We start from the raw sequence: 20,323 nt of genomic DNA, 5'->3' as shown, positions 1-20,323 counted from the left end.
ATGTATACAAATGCCACCATTGTCATTTCAATTTTCTATATCATAAGATTAAGATAGCTTGATGAAATAATAAGCCCTCCCCAAACGTGAGCTTTTATATGGTGCAATATCCACTAAACATGCTCAAAGAGCTTGGTTACACCAATAATACTAATTATAATGGTATGTATACATTTACCAGTATTGTCATTTCAAAATACTATATCTAAAGATGAAGATAGCTTGATGAAATAATACTCTTCCCCCCCCCCCCCCCCTTCCCAAACTTGTGCTTGTATATAGCGCAATATCCACCAAACATGCTCAAAGTGCTTTACAAAAAGTCCATAGCCAACAACAACTCTTAACATGTAGAATGATACATGATGTCTGTTTGGTGATATTACAGGTTTTTTTTTTTTTTGTTTTTTTGTGACAGAGACAACGCTGTTAGCATACTATTTTTACACCTGGATTCGGTAAGAGAATGTGAGTAAAGAACATTTTCCCAAGACTCAACTGTGCGCTGTTCAGAGCATGACTATACTATTCTCTGCTTTTATTTTGTTTTACAAGGATTTTGACAGTAAATAAAAACTGTATACCATTTCTAATTTCGGAACTGTAGGTTATGCATATTATGGTGAATACCCACTGGCCTTTGCTGCATGTCTTGGAAATACGGATATTTATGACTACTTGTTGGAGCATGGAGCTGATCCGAATCGCCAAGATACATTTGGTAACACCGTGCTACATATGGTCGTCATTGCTGATCAGAGGGTAAACACAACTGCTATTCTGCCACTTTTCTAAATAACACAGTATATGTATGCTAATATTGCATATACTGTGTTTTAAAAACAGGTGCAATAATACTTAGATTTAAGTTTAAATTCCTTTTCAACCCAAACTATCTAGGCCGTATAGTCCATCACAGCTATTAAGCCCATTGAGGCGGAGTTTATTCTGATCTCTCAAGCAAGTAATGAACAATAGCTATTGCTTGCTATCCTTTGGATAAGAAATAGTATATCACCAAGTACTTTCCATCAGATCCAGTTACCCATTCACTGCCGGGTGGACAGGAGGGTCAGAAAAAGACTTCATTCGAAATCAATCTTGGTTCCTTTACTTGTGATGGGAGTTCTCTCCCAACTGAGCTATCGGGACCCCCTTCTAGTCTTTGTATTGTGAACTTAACATGAACTCTTTGTATTTATGGTACATTTTTAGCTTAATATGCTCAAAGCGCTTTACATGGGGTTCCAAGCAAACTTGACACACACACAGGCAATATTATAATTTATGTTCTTAACAGAGACAGTGCTGATACTAGCTAGGTACTCATTATGTCCTTGGATATGTTGAAAAAATGTGAGTAAAGAGGCTTTTCCAAGAACTTATCTTTACAGCGCCCACAAAGGGACTCAAACCGAGTCTGCAGGTTACAAGCTGAGTATCATAGCTTTTGAATCATTAGCTAGATATCCAATTTTGCCCAATTTTATTTTTTACGGTCCTATCAGTCTATCCAGCTGTGGTTGGCTCTCTTGTTCTGTAAGATTTGTTTGAAGGTACTTCATAATTGATATAAGCTCGTTCTTAAAGGGTAGAAAACAATTTTTATATACTGTGTTTTAGAAACTGGATAATTAAATACATATGACTACAACCCTCTAAAAATAAAAATAAGTAAATAAAATTCCCTTTATTCATCCCATAGGGGAAATTTGTCTCTAGGTTCTATTCCAAGGGAAGACTGGAATAACCCAGGCATCAGCCACAGTGCAGTGTCACAAATTGAGCTAGAGTGAGGTGACTTGCTCGAGGCAACACAGCGCAGCTTCGGGTGATCAAACTCAGTAGCTTTCTCGGTACAAAACAAAGACCGTACCGTTAAGCCATGCTGCCACCTACATACAAATATCAGAATTGATATAGCTTCGAGTAACATTCAGATTCAGATTCAGAATCCAGGATAAACTCCAGCTCCCTGAATTTATCTGAAAGACTACTAATGTTTTATTATTATTTTTTTCAAAACTAATTTTCCTCCCTCTTTGACCCAGGACATGTATAAATATGCAGTGCGTCACCACAGACGTCGAGCGAGGACTGACATTAAAAACAGACAGAATCTCACACCTTTAACACTGGCTTGCAAACTGGGACGACACAACATCTTCAAAGAGATGTTGGATCTTGATGCATTGGTAGGAATGACAAGCCATTTTTATTGTATGGTCAGAATGACACATTTCTCATTTATCGATGCAGAAAGTAGGTTATTCATGGTCACTTTTTTCACTCCTTTCAATCTCTGGTTGGGGTCTTCCATCTTCTGACCTCCCATGGTCAACAAAGAGATTAATTACTGTGTCTTCTATTCCCCACATCTCTTTTCCCTTTTCATGTTGCTCTTTATGTTTGTTCTGGAGTGAGACAGTCAAATGTATTGATCATTTTTTAAGAGATGAAATTTTATTTTCTTGTAAATCATCTCTCTGTTTTGTATTTTTATAGGTACTAGTTGTGAATGTATTGTGCTTTGTAAACATTTGCGTGTATCTTTCATAGCGGGGTTCTTAACTTGTGCATGGATGAGACTTAAATGTTAAAATAGGCGCATCAGTGGACTGCTCATGGATTTTTCATTTTCCCATTCAAACCAGTCCCCTTTGCCTTCCTTTTCTTTTGTGCTTTGAACTTCAGATTTACTACGTTTCCTCTATACCTTTTCTTGCTTATCTGAAGAAGGCCAAAGGCTGAAATGTCATTACTTTGACTTGTATCTTTAATAAGAGTCATTTTTACTCCTTTTATTTTACTTTACATTTTATTGACTCATTTAGGCACCTCTAGATTTTGTTCCTCTATATCATCTTCCTTCTTAATGGTGCTGAAATGAACTAATAGTGCCGCAAGTGCTGTAAAACCTATAAAAACAAAACAAACCTTTCAATCTGGTATTTAAATTGAAGATTACAACTAGGGTTTTTTGAACATGTTTTACCGTACTTCTTTAAATCTTTAACTGCTGGATATATCTGTTAAACTGAGCATGATACCTCCTTTGAAATTTATAGTAGGAAATGTTCTTTTTCTCCTTAAAAATGAAAAAATGCTTCTTCATAATCCTGCCCTTTTTGAATAAGACTGATTTGAGAATATTTAAATTAAATCAATCTTTTATTTTAAAAAAAATCTTTATTATTTTATTTATTTATTACAAGACTTTTCCTTTCCTATAGAATGTTTACGAGAAGTATGAGGAAAAATCATTTTTAGAATGTTTTGTTTTTTTGTTTGTGTTTTAGAAAAAAAATATTTTGTGTTACACGTAGAGCTGAAATATTGTAAAAAATTAAATCGTTTCTTTGATTTTGATTTTAAATTTTGTATCTGTCAAGGAAGCATTTTTACACTTGAAAATAATCATAAACTCTCAATTCCTTCACAGCTGTTTTGGCAATTCAGTACAACCATGTGCTCAGCCCATCCACTTCGAACACTGGACTCTGTAGGTCCTGATGGAAATACTAGTGAGTTTGATTCACAAGTTCCCATATTTTATTTATAAGTGCAGATGGTTTCTATACTTATTTCATTTACTATATCGCTTTATAAAATTATATAAATATAATATTTCTATGAACTTTATTAATTTTTTTCTAGTAGTTCGTTTGTAAAACCAATGTCATATATATATATATATTGAATCGTGTTTGATACAAATATGGTACAGATAGTGCTCGACATGTAGCAATGGAGCGAATTATTATTTTGATATTTACCACAATGTTGGAGTCAGTTTACATCGATGTTTCAGGCCCTTTCAGCCATCGTCAGGACTGTGTGTTACATGAGTTTGGTTTGTTGTCTGTTGTTGTTCGTTGAAGTCTTCAACGAACAACAACAGACAACAAACCAAACTCATGTAACACACAGTCCTGACGATGGCTGAAAGGGCCTGAAACATCGATGTAGACTGACTCCAACATTGTGATAAATATTAAAATAATATATATATATATATATATATATATATATATATATATATATTTTTTTTTTTTTTTATTATATATTCATTATTTATTTATTATAAAACAGTCCAAAGAAATCTCCCCAAAGTATGAAAATTATGACTGTTTATTTTATCCTATGTTATTACATTGTGATTTTCTGTACGATTTCCAGACTGGAATTCTGCCTTGATGATCATTGTAAACGGAGAAAAAGACGAACATTTGGAGATGTTAGAGGGAGGTGTGATGAGGCAGCTCATAGATGAAAAATGGAAAACTTTTGCTCGGGTAAGAAGAAAAACAAAATATGAATCAAATTAAAGTGGTACGAAGCTTCAAGAAGCTGTGGGCTTCATATTGTTTTTTTAGTACCTGACATTTTTTAGTAATGTCTTTATGTTTTAATTGTTTTTTTTGGTTTTTTTTGTTGTTAGCTGAAAATGGGTTTTGATCTCGAAACATTCTGTGTTTTGATATTTAGTTCTTTTTTTTGAAGCTGTAATGTTCATTTTTGTTTATTACTTTTATGAATGAAATGAACACACTTCATTCGATTCATATTTCTTTGGGCGATACATACATGACATAACTTCAGTATACAAATTGACTAAATTGGAGATAATGCTGCTTGTTATCAAAACTTTAAGAAACTCCCAAGAAACTTCAGAATTTATACAGCGCAATATCCACTAAACGTGCTCAAAGGACTTTGCAAGGTATCCTTAGCCAATGGCAACACTTAACTTGTATTACAGGACTGTAAGGCGATATCACAATTTTTTTATCGACTGAGACAATTCAGTTAACAGTCATGTGCTCACTTTACACCTGAGAACGGTGAAAGAATGTGAGAAGAGAGCTTTTTTACCAGGACTCAACTATGCACTGTTCAGAGGGGGATTCAAACCCTGAACCTCTGTCTGAAGGCGAGTGTCATACCACAAGGTGACAAAACCACACGTTATGTTCTCATGTTTGCAGGCCTAATAATCTAACAGTATTACGGGTTTGTTTAAACATTGTTGTTATTGTCGACATTTTGCATTGATTTGAGAGTATTTCCATTACTACAGTTAGACTGTAACAATTTACGTTATCAGACTTTGTTGCTTGTGTATCAACTGAACGATGCAGCGTCATGTGCATCTATGTGGTCTTGTGGTATGACACTCGCTTTAAGATCGGAAGGTCCTGGGTTCAAGCCTCGCTCTGCGCATATTTGAGTCCTTGGAAAAGGCTCTTTACTCACATTCTCTCACTGAACTCATGTGAAAAATGAATACCTGGCCATTAAAAGCTTTGTCTATGTCATATAAAAAAGAATTGTAATGTCGCGTAACAGGCGTCATGTCCCGTCCTACATGTGAAGTGTTGCTGCTGGTGAGGGAGCCCTTGTAAAGTGCTTTGAGCAATTTTAGTGGATAATGCTCTATAAAAAAAAAAAAATTCAAATCTTAAAATTAAATTAAAAAAAGAAAAAGAAAGAAGAATGCTTATAATTTCATCGTCAAATTTTTCTTCTGATTTTCTATTTTTAAAATACAGAAACGTTTTATCATGCGCCTGATCGTTGCTGTCATTCATCTGACTTTGTTTAGCGTTGCCATTTACACCCGTCCTGCAGGCCCTGACTTGATGGGCTACCGAGGTCCTATAGACGCGGTAAAGTATTGGTTAGATTATATGTAGGAATCAATGTGTACATATATGCAGGTCTGACATCCGAACCCGGACCCACTTATGTGCCTAGTTTAACATTGTTGTAGTGGACAATATTTTGAGTCGTTTATTTGAGATTTCCATTACAGCAATGAGCACATAAGGATTTGGGTTATCAGACCTGCAAATAAGTGCACATTGGTAGGAATGAATGGTTGGATAGATGGATGAATGGATGGATGCTTGAAGTAAACACCTCTTGTTGATCCCATATGTTCTGTTCTTTATCTCAGTGTGTTCCATTAATAATAGAAAATAAGTCAACCTTGCTCCAACTTAAAGTCAACCAAATCTTTCTGGCCTGGCTGTGTTTGCTTTATCAGGATTCCTCTGTATATCTGTCATTTACTTACTTACTTACTTACTTATTTATCCGAACCAGCGACCACCTGAGCTCTAGCTCTTCGGTCTTGTGCCATGACATAGAAGTTAGACGTCTTTTGTAGTTGTTCCAGGTGACTATAAAGTGTGTTACTGATGCTTGGATTTGGTGGGAGGAATGTATATCTGTCACAGATAACGAGAGAGATGGATAGAGTGATAATGGAGAGGCTTTGGATGGGAACAATACAGACAATGGACGTTGTTTCAGCTACCCAATGCGTACAATGTCTGTATTGGGCAGCGTGGCATAGCGGGAGTCTTTGCTTTGTACCCGAAATGTACCGAGTTTGATCACCCACCGCTGCACTGTGCGGCCTTGAGCAAGTCACCTCGTCCAAGCTCAGTCTGTGGCGCTGCACTGCGGCTGTCACCTGGGTTATTCCAGTCTTCCCTTGGAATAGACCCTAGAGACAAATTTCCCGTATGGGATGAATAAAGGGAATTTTATGTTTTTATTTATTTATTTTATTTTTCTATTATCACTCGTTCATTAGTATTTTCACGATCCCAGGATTTAGTCAGCCCCCTCTACTCTAGATAGATGGATATTACGATGATGAGGTCACACATGATTTTTTTTTTTTTTTTTTAGTGAATAAAAGGATACGTTTGTGGTTTGTAAGATGGGTTGAAAGTTCTATTGTTGGATAAGTGTCTTGATGGATGGGTGAACGGACATGTATATTAAAGAGAGGGTGGAGGAATAATGGATGTATTCATAGATTCCATGATATGTCAGGGGGTGGTATTTATTGATATTCTAATCACTGTCAGTAGATATGAAGTGAAGACAACTTGTAGAATGTTTAAGTTTGATGGGTGGCTTAATGTTGAATAAGCATATGGTGAAAGAGAGAGAGAGAGAGAGAGAGAGAGAGAGAGAGAGAGAGAGAGAGAGAGAGAGAGAGAGAGAGTTTCATGTCTTTAATAACTTATTTTTAGATACATAAACTTAATTTATGAAAACGTTATTTGTCTGATTTTGTTGAGAATTATAGATATTCTAATTGTAACAGTAAAAGGTAAATCATTGTTTATTCCTAATCACCAGATTCGGTATACATCAGAGATCTGTGTCTGTTTTAGTTGTCTTGTCACTGTATTCCATGAAATCACGGAGATCAGCAACCAGGGTATAACGAGCTTCCTTAAAAATTGTGTAAGTACAAAATGTGCCAGTGCATGACATAATCAGTCGGAAGGTGAACTTGTTAGATTTGCATTTTTTTTTTCATTTTCTAAAAGAATATTCTCCCCAGAGCATTTTAATCTTTATTTGAAGTAAATTGGGTGATTTTTCATGAAGTTTTGCTCAGGTGTATGGGAAAGGTATCCAGCAACTTTTCTCAAATTTAATTTTATTTTTCAACATGACTGACTAGCTGTATAAAAATATTTAGAAGTGAAATGAAGCTTTGATATTTCCTGAAGATGTACAAAAATGGATGATCTATGACAAGAACTCATTATTGATAAAAATTGACCTACTAACTAAACTTGGCAATATCTCAGTTCAAATCTTTTCATCATCCAACTGATAATGTCATTCACTGTAACAAATGTCAACTCATGTCTGCGAAAGACTTTAAAAGTAGATTGGTCAGAAAAATTTAGCATTATTTGAACTGTGGCAGAACACATATTAAAAAGCAATTGAAAAAGAAATATATGTTGAAGAGAAAATGGAAATGAATTGACCACATTCTTAGAAAACTGACAACAAGCATCACCAGGCAAACTTGGACCTGGAGTCCAGATGTTTATTTAATTATTAAAATTAATACGTCCTTCCATCACGACATCATAAGGCATTCCACGAAGGAATATAGATAATTCATTAAACAAGATGTCTGATGGGAGCAGGAATCATCCATGTTGTCCAAGTGAGCAAATAGGGCGTTAATAATCTTGCACAAAGAAAAGAAAAATGAAAGTACTTGTGCCGGGCTCAGACCTGGGACCTCCGGGTCATAGTGCAATGCCTTAACCACACTCTGCCGTGTCGCCCCCATCCACATGTTTAATGAATGAAAAGCCGACCAAAGAATGCCTGGAGAAGAGATGTAGAAGCAGACACTCTGCATTCTGGACAGATATGGAGAGGTTTGGAAGTGATGGCACAGTACAGAAAAAAAAAGCGGAAGACCTTTGTTGATGGCCGGGGTCCCGATAGCTCATTTGGTAGAGCACTCGCTTCACACGCAAAGAGACCGAGATTGATCCCGGGTGCAGTCGAGATTTTTTTTCTGACCCCCCCCCCCCCCTCCCCTGTCCACCCAGCAGAGAAGGTAGCTGAGTCTGTTAGATTTGGTGGAAAGTACTTTGCGATGGACTGGCATCCTATCCAAAGGACAGCAAGCAATTCCTATTGTTTGTTTCACGCCGTAGAAACTGGGATAAACTCTGGCTCCATGGGCTGAATGGCTCTGAAGGACTTTTTTTACTTATTGAACTTAAGTTTTGTTTCTTCAAACTTCAAACTCCTTGAATTCCCTCATTCTGACTTTTTAAGTACAATTTTCTTTATGGGGTTTTGTAATAAATGTGATGATACCTTATAGAAGAAATTCTGTTTTGTATTTAGAGATAAGTAATCACGCCGTCTTAATCTCTCTCTCTCTCTCTTCCTCTGTACAGACACACGCACCAGCCCAGACAGTGTACATCATATCGTGTCTTCTATTTCTGGGCTGTATTCCAGTTCGGTTTTTGGGTTTCTACAACACCGAAGACATTTTACTTATTCTGTGTGCTCCAGCTGCATGGTTCTTCCTGTTATTTTTTGCTCGGTAAGTGCGATTTCAAATCATCAAGAGATAAGGGATTTAATTATATTGCAGGGGTTTTGTAATGAATATAATGCGTTTAATACAGTCTTCGGTGATATTCCTTTAAAAGCAATTCAGTATTGGAGAGGTCAGAAGATTTTGTACTTAAATACATTTTTATAGATATCTTTGTTCTTGTCACGAAAAACAACCAAATGTTTTCTTTTATTAATTCTCTCTCTCTCTCTCTCTCTCTCTCTCTCTCTCTCTCTCTCTCTCTCTCTCTCTCTCTCTCTCTCTCTCTCTCTCTCTCTCTCTCTCTTTTCTCTCTCTCTCTCTCTCTCTCTCTTCTCATTCTCTCTCTCTTACTTCATTGTCTTCATGACTTTGCATCCCAACTCTATTTGATTTCTATGATCACATATTTCAATCCCCTTTCGTTATTCATTTTCAGTGGTTTCAGCGACACCGGTCCTATCATAGTCATGATGTACCTTATGGTGTCTCAAGATATTTTCCGATTCTCCCTCATCTATATCATCTTTTTAGCCTCGTTTTCATGTAGGTTACACCTTTTAAATCCCCCCCCCCCCACCCCCTCCACACTATCCCTGACACTAAAAGAAGTAACTGCAGATTCCCTCTCACAACTTCACTTGACTTGCCGCATGTATGCACACAGGATTTGAAGATTTGCACGTTTTGTTTTGTTTTGATTTGATTTGTTTTTGTTTGGGATTGTTTTTCTTTTTTTTTTCTGTAGTTTTGGTTGATGTTTGGTTTTCTTTACTTTCCGCACAGTTACAGACCTGTTTAGTTAAAAGTTTTGCTAAAATAATATGTTAATTTTTAACTGTACCTGAAATTTATTTTTAAAAATTGAAAATGTAAGGTAATCGTTCATGCGATAATCAAGTCCAGGATTTTTCGAGATTTTCAGATTTATGTTCAGAATAACTGATTGTGTTATTAGTTTTTTTTGGGGTATTTTTTTTTTTTTCTTTTGTTTTTTTTTTGTTTGGGCTGTTTATCGTTAATTTTAGAAATCTTTACCTGGAAGGCTTGTCATTGCTTAATTTAATTTGTTGTCAATTTGATTAGTTCCCTCTGTCTGGTTTTTAAATAATTATACTGCACGTTAAATTTTTGGTTATGATTTTTCAAAAATTACAAACATTGATTTTATCACAGTCTACAATATGGAACTAGCTTCATTAGTGCTTTATATTGAATTATTATTGTTTTAATTACTAGTGGGGTACCTGCAATATTTGCGGAAAAATAAAGGCTATTGGGAACAGGTGGTCATCTAATATACTTATTATACTACTGTATTGTATTTTAGATTTGCTAGTAATTTTGTGCTCGATGAGGAACATTTAACATTGGCTTTACAGAACAATATTGATCCCCAACCCCTATTTTTTAAAAGAATAGATTAGAAAGATTATCATTACTTGATAGTATCAAGAGTGATTTAAAATGATGTCATTATTTTTTTGTTGTGGATTAGGTTATTATTAGTTGATACTATCAAGAGAGATTTACAATTACATCATCAATTTTTGTTGTGGATATGCTAGAATTGCAGAGAATAAATTATACTCGCAATGAAAGTCAATGGTCAAAAAGGACTGAGTATTACGACCTAGCATATTTTCTTCGTATCAATTTGAGTCAACGGATGCTAGAGTTAGCCTGGAAAAAAAGGTTTGCAAGTTACTGGTATATCAGTCTGTAAAAAATAGTTTTATAATTATATGATTTGCCAGTAATCCTGTGCTCCGTGATATAAATTTTACATTGACTGGTTGGAAAATGTTGATCCCCAACCCTATTTTTCTGTATAATAGATTTTGATGATTTTGATGAATTTCCAGATAATCAGAATTTTAAAAATGCTACTACATTAAATTTAATAATGCCTAAATTATTCATATTTATTGGGTGAATCTTGCTCGTTTGATGAGATTAAAGTCATGAAAGATGATGTAGACAAGAAAACAGTCAATGAATGCAAAAGGGGAGGAACTTTGTTTTCCTGAGTGAACCAAAGTTTTGACAAAAAATAACGATAAGTATTGAAATGTAAGGTTTCAGATTTCCCCTTTATCAACAAAACACGGAGAATGAAATGTTTTGTTCATACCATGGAAACCCAAAATACTTATTGTTATTTTTTCGTTCGAGCTTCAAAGTGTTAAAATCACAATGACTATTACCGCCAAATAACAGTATTATGATTAATCTCTGTTGGTCACAAACGTAGCATAGAATTGAGCTTTAATGTAAGCTATATCTATATTTTTAAAAAATACAAAAAAAAAACACTGCAGGTGGCACTTAAATGGTTAATATCTCCGTCTCTATTTTCTCAATCCTAGCATTGTGAATGCAATGCTGTTTTTAGGTCATGTATTCTAATATTCATTCATTTTTTCTTCAGTTAAGACTTATGAAAACAGTCAGAGTTGGGTTGTTTTGTGTTGTTTTGGGGTTTTGTTTTTTGGTTTTTGTTAGTTTTGACAAATTTACATGATAATTTTTATTGAATGTCATTATTGTTAAATATCAACTGTTACATAGGGATTTCCTTTTTCTGACTAAAGCGTGAAGACCGACTGTTTAAAATCTTCCAGCTGATCTCGGTCAGTATTGGTGAATTGCTTATTTTTTTAAGATGAAAGTATCGGTTGTTTCAAAGTAACGGTTAAGGAGAAAATTAGATGGATTTGATTTAAGGGTAATACCATTTGATGAAGAGAAGATCTTCTGCTTCTTATTCTTCTTGTGGAAACCTCCAATATTGTTAATGATCACTCCTCAGTTTGTAGGGTATTACATTGTAAACTTGTTAAAACTCTGCACATAATACTAATAAAAAGTACATCGATTAAAAAGTCACGATGTGAACTCTAGCAACCGCATGAAGGCATGTTGGCAACCGTTTTCAGCCACGTCAGCTGGGAGGCTATTCCACAGTTGGGCAATGGAAGGGAAGATTTGTACAAAATATTCATTTTATATTTATTACAAGAAAAATTTCAGGATATTAAAAAAATTTTAACAAAGGGCATCCGTGGCTCCATTTTTCTACCACATGTTTCCGATATATTTGAAAAAAAGTTAATAATTGCAATTACATTCAAGGGATTTAATGTTTTTGTTTTAGGATTAGTGTTATTCATCTATATGAATTTTCATTCTTTATAAATTCACCGACAATGATTGATATTGAATAAACGATGGAATTTATATCACATCTATCACTGCTTGGTAATGATAATGATAAAATAGTCACGTCTCTCCAATCCAAACACATCCATTCCCAGCATTTTGCCTGGATTACAGAGACATCCGGATAGTGCAATCAGTCCCAAAAGTGTACAAATAAAGAAGACAAAAATCCATCCCCAGGCAACCTGTGCGGATAATGGAGACACCCAGATTGTGTTGTTTTGGATTAGAGAGACGAGACTGTTCTTAGAAATACACAAGGAGGCACTACAAGCTGCTTTAGTCCATATAATTTGAGTTGCAGTCATATGTTATGTGACCTACTGCATTGACCTGGTATTATGTCGGAATGAATTAGGTGAAGAGATTTGTGCTTGAAGTCTAAGAGATCAGGGTGAGAAAATTATACAGTGTAAATTGAAATCGAAGAAAAAAAAAAAAATTTAACTCAGATTTTTAAAAATTTTTTAAAGTAGTCATTTGCAGCCATTAAGTCCATGGATACAGAGCTTATCCCAGTTTCTATGACGTGAAATGTGCCTAATGGCTATGATTAATAGCTCTACTTTTATAGAAGAAAATGAACAATAGCAATTGCTGGATACCCTTTGGATAGAATACTAGTCTATCAAAAAGTACTTTCTGCTAGATCTAACAGACCCAGCTACCCAATCACTGCTGGGTGGACAGGTGGGGTGATAAATAAATAATAATATCGACTTTGCGAGTGAAGCGAGTGCTCTACCAACTGAGCTATTGAGACCCCCGGATATTATAGGTTAAGCCTTAAAATCCAATGCTAAGCATCAGGCTCAATACGAAATGATACAATTTTGTGACGATTAGTCAAATTTTGCATCTCATAACTCACATTTTGAGTGCAAATTTAAATATCTAATCAAATTTTTTCTCCCCCATTCACTCTTCCTTCACCTCCCCCTCCCCCCTCCCCCCGACCCATCATTATTTTTCTAAACATATTATTCCAATTTATTTACAAACTCAGCCGTACTCTGAAAACAAAAAAAAATAAAGTTTTGAAAATTTTAACCAGGAAACTCATTCTTCAAATATTGATCGATTTAAAATTAAATGACCGTCATATTGTCAAAGACTCTCAAACCTGGGACATCAGTGAAGTCCCAGGTTTGAGAGTTTTTATCAAGGTTAAAGTTCATGTTAATTGATTGATATTTAAAGAACAAGTTTTTTGGCCAAGTTTTTTTTAAAAATATGTTTTATTTTTTTACTTCAGAGTATGGCAAAATTGGCCTTATTCCCTCATCCTGCTGCAGCAAACGAGATTTTTAGTTCTCTGCTTTGGAAAATTATAAGACTAAAACAGCTTGTAGTGTAATATGTCCTGTCATTTTCATACGATAGAAAGGTATTTATTATTCTCACCATCCTCTTTAAAATATAAATAAGATTGCCTTAAACATTGAAAATGACAGGATATCAAATTGATCATGCAACCAATCCGGTCTCAAATGACATCTGACATGTTAAATGTGACCCAATGTCTCAAAACGGTATTATGTCGGGATGACGCAGATGCTAAAAAGTCAAATTAAAGCTAAACTGGACAAAATTATGAACGATTGGTATTCAGTAACCTGAAATATGATATCCATTCTTCTTAATAAAGTTTATAAACTCAATGCAAGTCTGATATTTCTGGCTAGAAATTTAATTTTCAGCATCTTAGTCATCCCGACTTAATACCATTTTGAGGCGAGGGGTCACAAATAGTTTACATGGAGACACAAATTTTTTTTTTAAATCAAACAAATAAACAAAACATAAAAGAAAAACAAAAATCAATGCTTGGTCATTATATATATATATATATATATATATATATATATATATATATATATATATATATATATATATATATATATATATATATATATATATATATATATATATATATATATATATATATATAAATATATATATTGATAACCAATTATCAAATGTTTTAAAAAAATAAAGAATGTTATCATAATAAAAAGTGTGTTTACTTTGATGTGAACAAAATAATTTTACAAAGTTTTACAAATTGAATGATTCAGTAAATTATGTCTACACGCTTACATTTTGCAGGTGTGGTGATGTCGAACATAATTTTGTAATGGACGATATTTTGAGTTGGGTTGAGAGTATTTCCATTACAACAAATAGCTAATAACAATTTGGGTTACCAGACCTGCAAATAAGTACACATAGGTAAATGTAATTAAATTTAGAATTTTTTTAAAAATTAAAAGCAACATTGGTTGTGATTAAAATATAAATTCCTGTCTGTTTTACATAAAAAAAATTTTTTTAATCAAAATTTGACGATTGTCTCCACTGATCTATCAAAACTATCAGATGCAACTTTAGACCGAGTTGGCGAATGATAAATTATCCAACGTAATGAATTGATTTGCCGTGGTTTTTTTATTTGTTTTGTTTAATATATTACTCATCCCACTTGAAGGGTGCGTCAACTCACTGGTCCCTTTGTCACCATGATCTACCAAATGTGTACCGGAGACCTTTACCGATTCGCTATCATCTATATCATATTCCTGTTTGGTTTCACTCAAGGTATGGCTTTGTCATTTTCACATTCACACATCGCAAGGAAAGAGTGTAGAATGTGCTCTTGTTATGAAGTATTTGTATATAGTATTTTCACCTCTCATCATCTATATACTATCACATTCATACATCACAAGGAAAGGTTAATTAATATACTTGTTATGAAGTATTTATTTAGTATTTGATTGGTGTATTGAAAGAGGCGTCTGGAGCTATCTGTATAAGGAATAGTCAGGGTATAAATTCTTCTTCTTCTTCTTCTTCTTCTTCTTCTTCTTCTTCTTCTTCTTCTTCTTCTTCTTCTTCTTCTTCTTCTTCTTCTTCTTCTTTCTTCTTTCTTCTTCTTATTATTATTATTATTATTATTATTATTATTATTATTATTATTATTAGTATTGTTATTATTATTATTATTTTAAAAAAAAATTATTATTATTATTATTATTATTATATATTATTATTATTATTATTATTATTATTTATTATTATTATTATTATTATTATTATTATTATATTATTATTATTATTATTATTATACAACATTTGCTAATATTTGATACAAACTCAACAATCACGGTAAAGCCATGACAATTCACAATGTATAAATGCTCATATTTATTAATTTATTCTCTAATTGCCTTCTTGTATCCAATTATCTATTTCGTTTAATTAGAGCGGCCAATATATTTATATTACATAGGATGGGTTTAAAGATTATTATTCGAAAATTGCATCTAAAATTGAGGGGATTTTTTTGTCTTAAAATCATCATGCGCCCAGAGCCTCCAACCAGGGGGATAGGTTGCGCAATATAAATGTTCATTATTATTATTATTATTATTATTATTATTATTATTATTATTATTATTATTATTATTATTATTATTATTATTATCTATTATTATTATTATTATTACTATTATTATTATTATTCTTCTTATTATTATTATAAAATGAGTATAAATATCATAGAATCAAGCGTTAAAGTAACAATCCATTTGTCTGGCACTGTTTCATAAAAATATTTTCAGATTTGAATCTAGCTCATTATGTTATGATGCCAGATTGACGAGGTGTCCTTCAGAGTGATTGGGTCCATGGAGCCGAAGTACCCCGGTTTCTATAGCGTGAAACAGACAATAGCAATTGCTTGCAAAGTACTTTCCACCAAATCTAACAGACTCAGCTACCGATTCACTGCTGGGTGGACAGAGAGCACCTCTGCGTCTGTTTCGGTTGCCCAACCTTTGGTGTCCCTTGGGAATTTCAATCCAGGGACTGGCGGGTGACATTGCTGCTCCCTGTTCTCCTCAATGTACGACCGCCTAATCTCCATTCCCTCCTCCTCCTCCTCCTATTTTGGGTGTTAATGGGTTCTTGATTTGATCTTCTCCATAATTCTATGTTAGTAATATGGTCTTGCCATCAGATTTTTAAAATATCACATTTTAAAGATGATATGATTTTCCAGGAATTGTTTGAGAGCAGAATGTTTTTATATTATATTATATTATATTATATTATATTATATTATATTATATTATATTATATTATGTTATATTATATTATATTATATTATATTATATTATATTATATTATATTATATTATATTATATTATATTATATTATATTATATTAACTGTGATTAAACCAGTTCCCTGTGTCTTCCAGGTTTTTACTTCCTTTATCAAGATGTCCCTCACCAAAATTCGGACACTGAAAAATTCTCCACGTTGCCAGAGACAGTCCTCAATCTCTTCCAGATGACGTTAGGGGAGTTCAAGGTTTGTCCTTTGAGAAATAATCTTATAAAGCAGGTTGAGACGAGTGGGTGTCCAGTACGCGGTGGCTCACCAAATGGATGCCTGGGATAGGGGTGTTGAACCTCTATTCAGGTGCCTGGTAGGCCAGTACGCGGTGGCTCACCAAATGGATGCCTGGGATAGGGGTGTTGAACCTCTCAATTCAGGTGCCTGGTAGGCCAGTACGCGGTGGCTCACTAAATGGATGCCTGGGATAGGGGTGTTGAACCTCTCAATTCAGGTGCCTGGTAGGCCAGTACACGGTGGCTCACTAAAGGATGCCTGGGATAGAGGTGTTGAACCTCTCAATTCAGGTGCCTGGTAGGCCAGTACACGGTGGCTCACTAAATGGATGCCTGGGATAGAGGTGTTGAACCTCTATTCAGGTGCCTGTTAGGCCAGTACGCGGTGACTCACTAAATGGATGCCTGGGATAGAGGTGTTGAACCTCTATTCAGGTGCCTGGTAGGCCAGTACGCGGTGACTCACTAAATGGATGCCTGGGATAGGGGTGTTGAACCTCTATTCAGGTGCCTGGTAGGCCAGTACGCGGTGACTCACTAAATGGATGCCTGGGATAGAGGTGTTGAACCTCTATTCAGGTGCCTGGTAGGCCAGTAAGCCGTGGCTCACTAAATGGATGCCTGGGATAGAGGTGTTGAACCTCTCAATTCAGGTGCCTGGTAGGCCAGTAAGCCGTGGCTCACTAAATGGATGCCTGGGATAGGGGTGTTGAACCTCTATTCAGGTGCCTGGTAGGCCAGTACGCGGTGGCTCACTAAATGGATGCCTGGGATAGGGGTGTTGAACCTCTATCCAGATGCCTGGTAGGCCAGTACACGGTGGCTCACCAAATGGATGCCTGGGATAGGGGTGTTGAACCTCTATTCAGGTGCCTGGTAGGCCAGTACGCGGTGGCTCACCAAATGGATGCCTGGGATAGGGGTGTTGAACCTCTATTCAGGTGCCTGGTAGGCCATAGTGAGATGCCTGCATACAGCTGGCACTCCAGGATGGTCTAGTGAAAGCTGATCAGTTAGCCTTTTTGCGAGAGAGAGAGAGAGAGAGAGAGAGTACTTCAGCGTCCCCACCAATGTCAAGGCGGTGATTCATTAGGGGTGCAGAAAGCAGGTGACATGATAGTTATAGCTCATTTGATGGAGCACTCACCTTGTATGATGTCTCACTGTAGAAGTTTTTTAAAAACGTGAACTTTTATAAAGCGCAAGGTGCTCAAAGCCCTTTACAATGGGTCCCCGACCAACAGCAAGACGTAACATGTAGAACGAGACATGACGCCTATTAGGCGATTTTGCAATTTTTTTCGACAGAGACAATGCTGTTGATGGGTACTCATTTTACACCTGAGTACGGTGAGAGAATGTGAGTAAAGAGCCTATTACGAGGACTCAACTATGCGCCGAGTGAGGCTAGAACCCAGGACCTTGCAATCCGAAAGCGAATGTCATATCACTGGACCACATAGCTGCACATCAAGACCGATTAGCCTTTTGCCGTTACAGTATGCGTCCCCACGAACATCAAGGAGATGATTCATAAGGGGTGCAGAAAGCAGATGACATTATAGTTATAGCTCATTTGATGGAGCACTCGCCTTGTATAATGTCTCACTCTACAAGTTAAGTGTTGCTGTTGGCTTGATACCCCATGTAAAGTGCTTTAATTACATTTAGTGGATATTGCGCTGTACAGAAAAAAATAAATTTAAATGACCGTTTATAAACAGTTGCGTCTCTAATCCACAACTCCACAATCCGAATGTCTCCATTATCCGGACTCAGTTGTGAATGGATACCTGGCTGTAGACAGTGACTAATATTGTAAGAGTGCAAGTGTGGCAACCTTTCTTGTATGAAATGGAAATCCTGTTTAAAATTTGCCTGCTGGGAAGGTATGAAGTAGTATTGTGGAATTGATTACTTGTGATGACTCGATTAAATGCGCTATATATATATATATATATATATATATATATATTCATGTTTAAATATATACTCAATTGTTATGTCTGTCCTGAAAATATTATATCATTGCCCAACAGGCATCATGTCTTGTTCTATTTGATAAGTGTTGCTGTTGGCTAATGATCACATGTAAAGTGCTTTGAGTACGCTAAGTGGATATTGCGCTATATAAATGCTCATATATTCTTTTTTTCTGGAATGCTCGAAAAATGATATTTAAACATCCTTTCTTTAAAAAATATAGCATTGTGGAGAATATTGTGCTTATTTGAGTCAATAAAAAAAATGATACGGCGCACAACTCTACTGAAAGATTTAAAAATTAGAAATGTATTTTTACAGATAAATAAACTGATAACTTGATTTCCTTTTATAATTTAAAGTCAGTTTGAAAGTTCGTTGAGTCAAACAGATATAATAAAATATGTACCGACGACACTAAGACTCTCAAATTCAACTAATTTTGACACTGTAAAAAGTTGTCAATTTGCGTCATCTATTTATGACATCAAGTATTATTATTACTTCTGTTGTGTTGTTGATTTAGCAGTGATTAGTGTTGTTATGTAGTAGTATGTTCTAATTTCGTGTATGTTTGTGTGTTTGTGTGTGTGTTGTGTGTCGTGTATACATGTGTGTGTGTGTGTGTGTGTGTGTGTGTGTTGGCATTTTTCAGCAAATCGTGGCATTCATAGTGATATTATTCACTTGATCACATGAAGGTATTCGGATTTACACAAATTTTAAACAAGTTTCACCGATTAACAACGTCTACTTATATTACTGCTGATATTACGGTCGTTTTTATGCCATCGATGTGATAATTATTGCCCTGGGAAATATTTAGTTAAACGTTGTCGGCAACCTGTCAATTGCATCTGTCTAGCTTCTAGCCCGAACAAACTTGATATTTTTCGCATCTGCTTCAGATTTTCATTTGACCTCACATACGTTAGGTAAAGGGGAGATATTCCGAAAGATCCTACATCCCCAGTATTCTTTCAATTTGTATTTTCACCCTTGATCTTTTGTCAGGCGTTTATTTATTCAATTGGTCATCATATAGAAGCATCTCTGGAACAAACCTTGATAGATTTGTGAAAGTTTATAATTTCCTAATTTGACCATTGTTTTGATTCTCGGCCGCCATTTTAATTTGTGAAGTATTGAAAGGTAGTGCAAAGCAGTCCGAGGGTTTTTTTTTCTTTTAGGGTTAGTCATAATGCTAGGGTGTTTATTTTCCTATTAGGGTTAGTTAAAAGTACTATAGGTTTTACTTTTTCTTGGGGTTAGTTGAGGGAATATTATTTAAGTTGTTTCCCTTTGTAGGAGCTTTCAGAAGGCCTCCCAAGTCAAACGTGGTAAAGACTTGTGACTTATTGATATTGATATCTACTGACTGATAAACTAAAATCATGCCGAATAAAGCATGGCAGTGACAAGCACATCGATTAAAGTGTGCATCTAATTGTAATCAAGATAATCAAGAAAATGATTCAGGCAATACCGAATGAAAATAGTTCTTTTCCCGCGAAATTGTGGGCTTTTTACTAGTTTTAAAAAAAGTATTTACTGATATATAAGTACAATCACTATGTTTAATATTATCTTCTTCTTTGTTTTACAGTATGAGGCGTTCAATTTCTCCCACTACGCTCCTTTGACCAAAATCATCTTTGCCTTGTTCATGATCCTAGTGCCTATCCTGTTACTTAACATGTTGATTGCTATGATGGGGAACACGTACACTCAAGTCATCCAGAAGTCTGAGAAGGAGTGGAGGAAACAGGTAGGTTTTTTTAAAAATAGGGATAAGGAGAGAGAGAGAG

At 35.1% G+C, this 20,323-nt stretch overlaps 1 protein-coding gene across 1 annotated transcript in view; it reads left to right on the top strand.

Moving 5' to 3' along the window:
* Positions 1-20,323, top strand: part of LOC144975152 (transient receptor potential cation channel subfamily V member 5-like) — a 34,433-nt gene that overhangs the window by 6,490 nt on the left and 7,620 nt on the right. Inside the window, exons 5-14 of the mRNA XM_078918935.1 lie at positions 608-762; positions 2,052-2,195; positions 3,443-3,524; positions 4,180-4,295; positions 5,553-5,669; positions 7,162-7,269; positions 8,748-8,899; positions 14,604-14,713; positions 16,379-16,491; positions 20,122-20,283. Of these exons, the coding sequence (XP_078775061.1) occupies positions 608-762; positions 2,052-2,195; positions 3,443-3,524; positions 4,180-4,295; positions 5,553-5,669; positions 7,162-7,269; positions 8,748-8,899; positions 14,604-14,713; positions 16,379-16,491; positions 20,122-20,283 (1,259 nt within the window). The remainder of the gene's footprint in view (positions 1-607; positions 763-2,051; positions 2,196-3,442; positions 3,525-4,179; positions 4,296-5,552; positions 5,670-7,161; positions 7,270-8,747; positions 8,900-14,603; positions 14,714-16,378; positions 16,492-20,121; positions 20,284-20,323) is intronic.

Source organism: Berghia stephanieae, chromosome 6 (genome assembly GCF_034508935.2).
Source record: "Berghia stephanieae isolate SIO BIC M18660-M18661 chromosome 6, UCSD_Bste_1.3, whole genome shotgun sequence".
Taxonomy (NCBI): Eukaryota; Metazoa; Mollusca; class Gastropoda; order Nudibranchia; family Aeolidiidae; genus Berghia; species Berghia stephanieae.
Note: the sequence above shows the minus strand (reverse complement) of the source record. Positions and strands in the feature narration are given on the sequence as shown.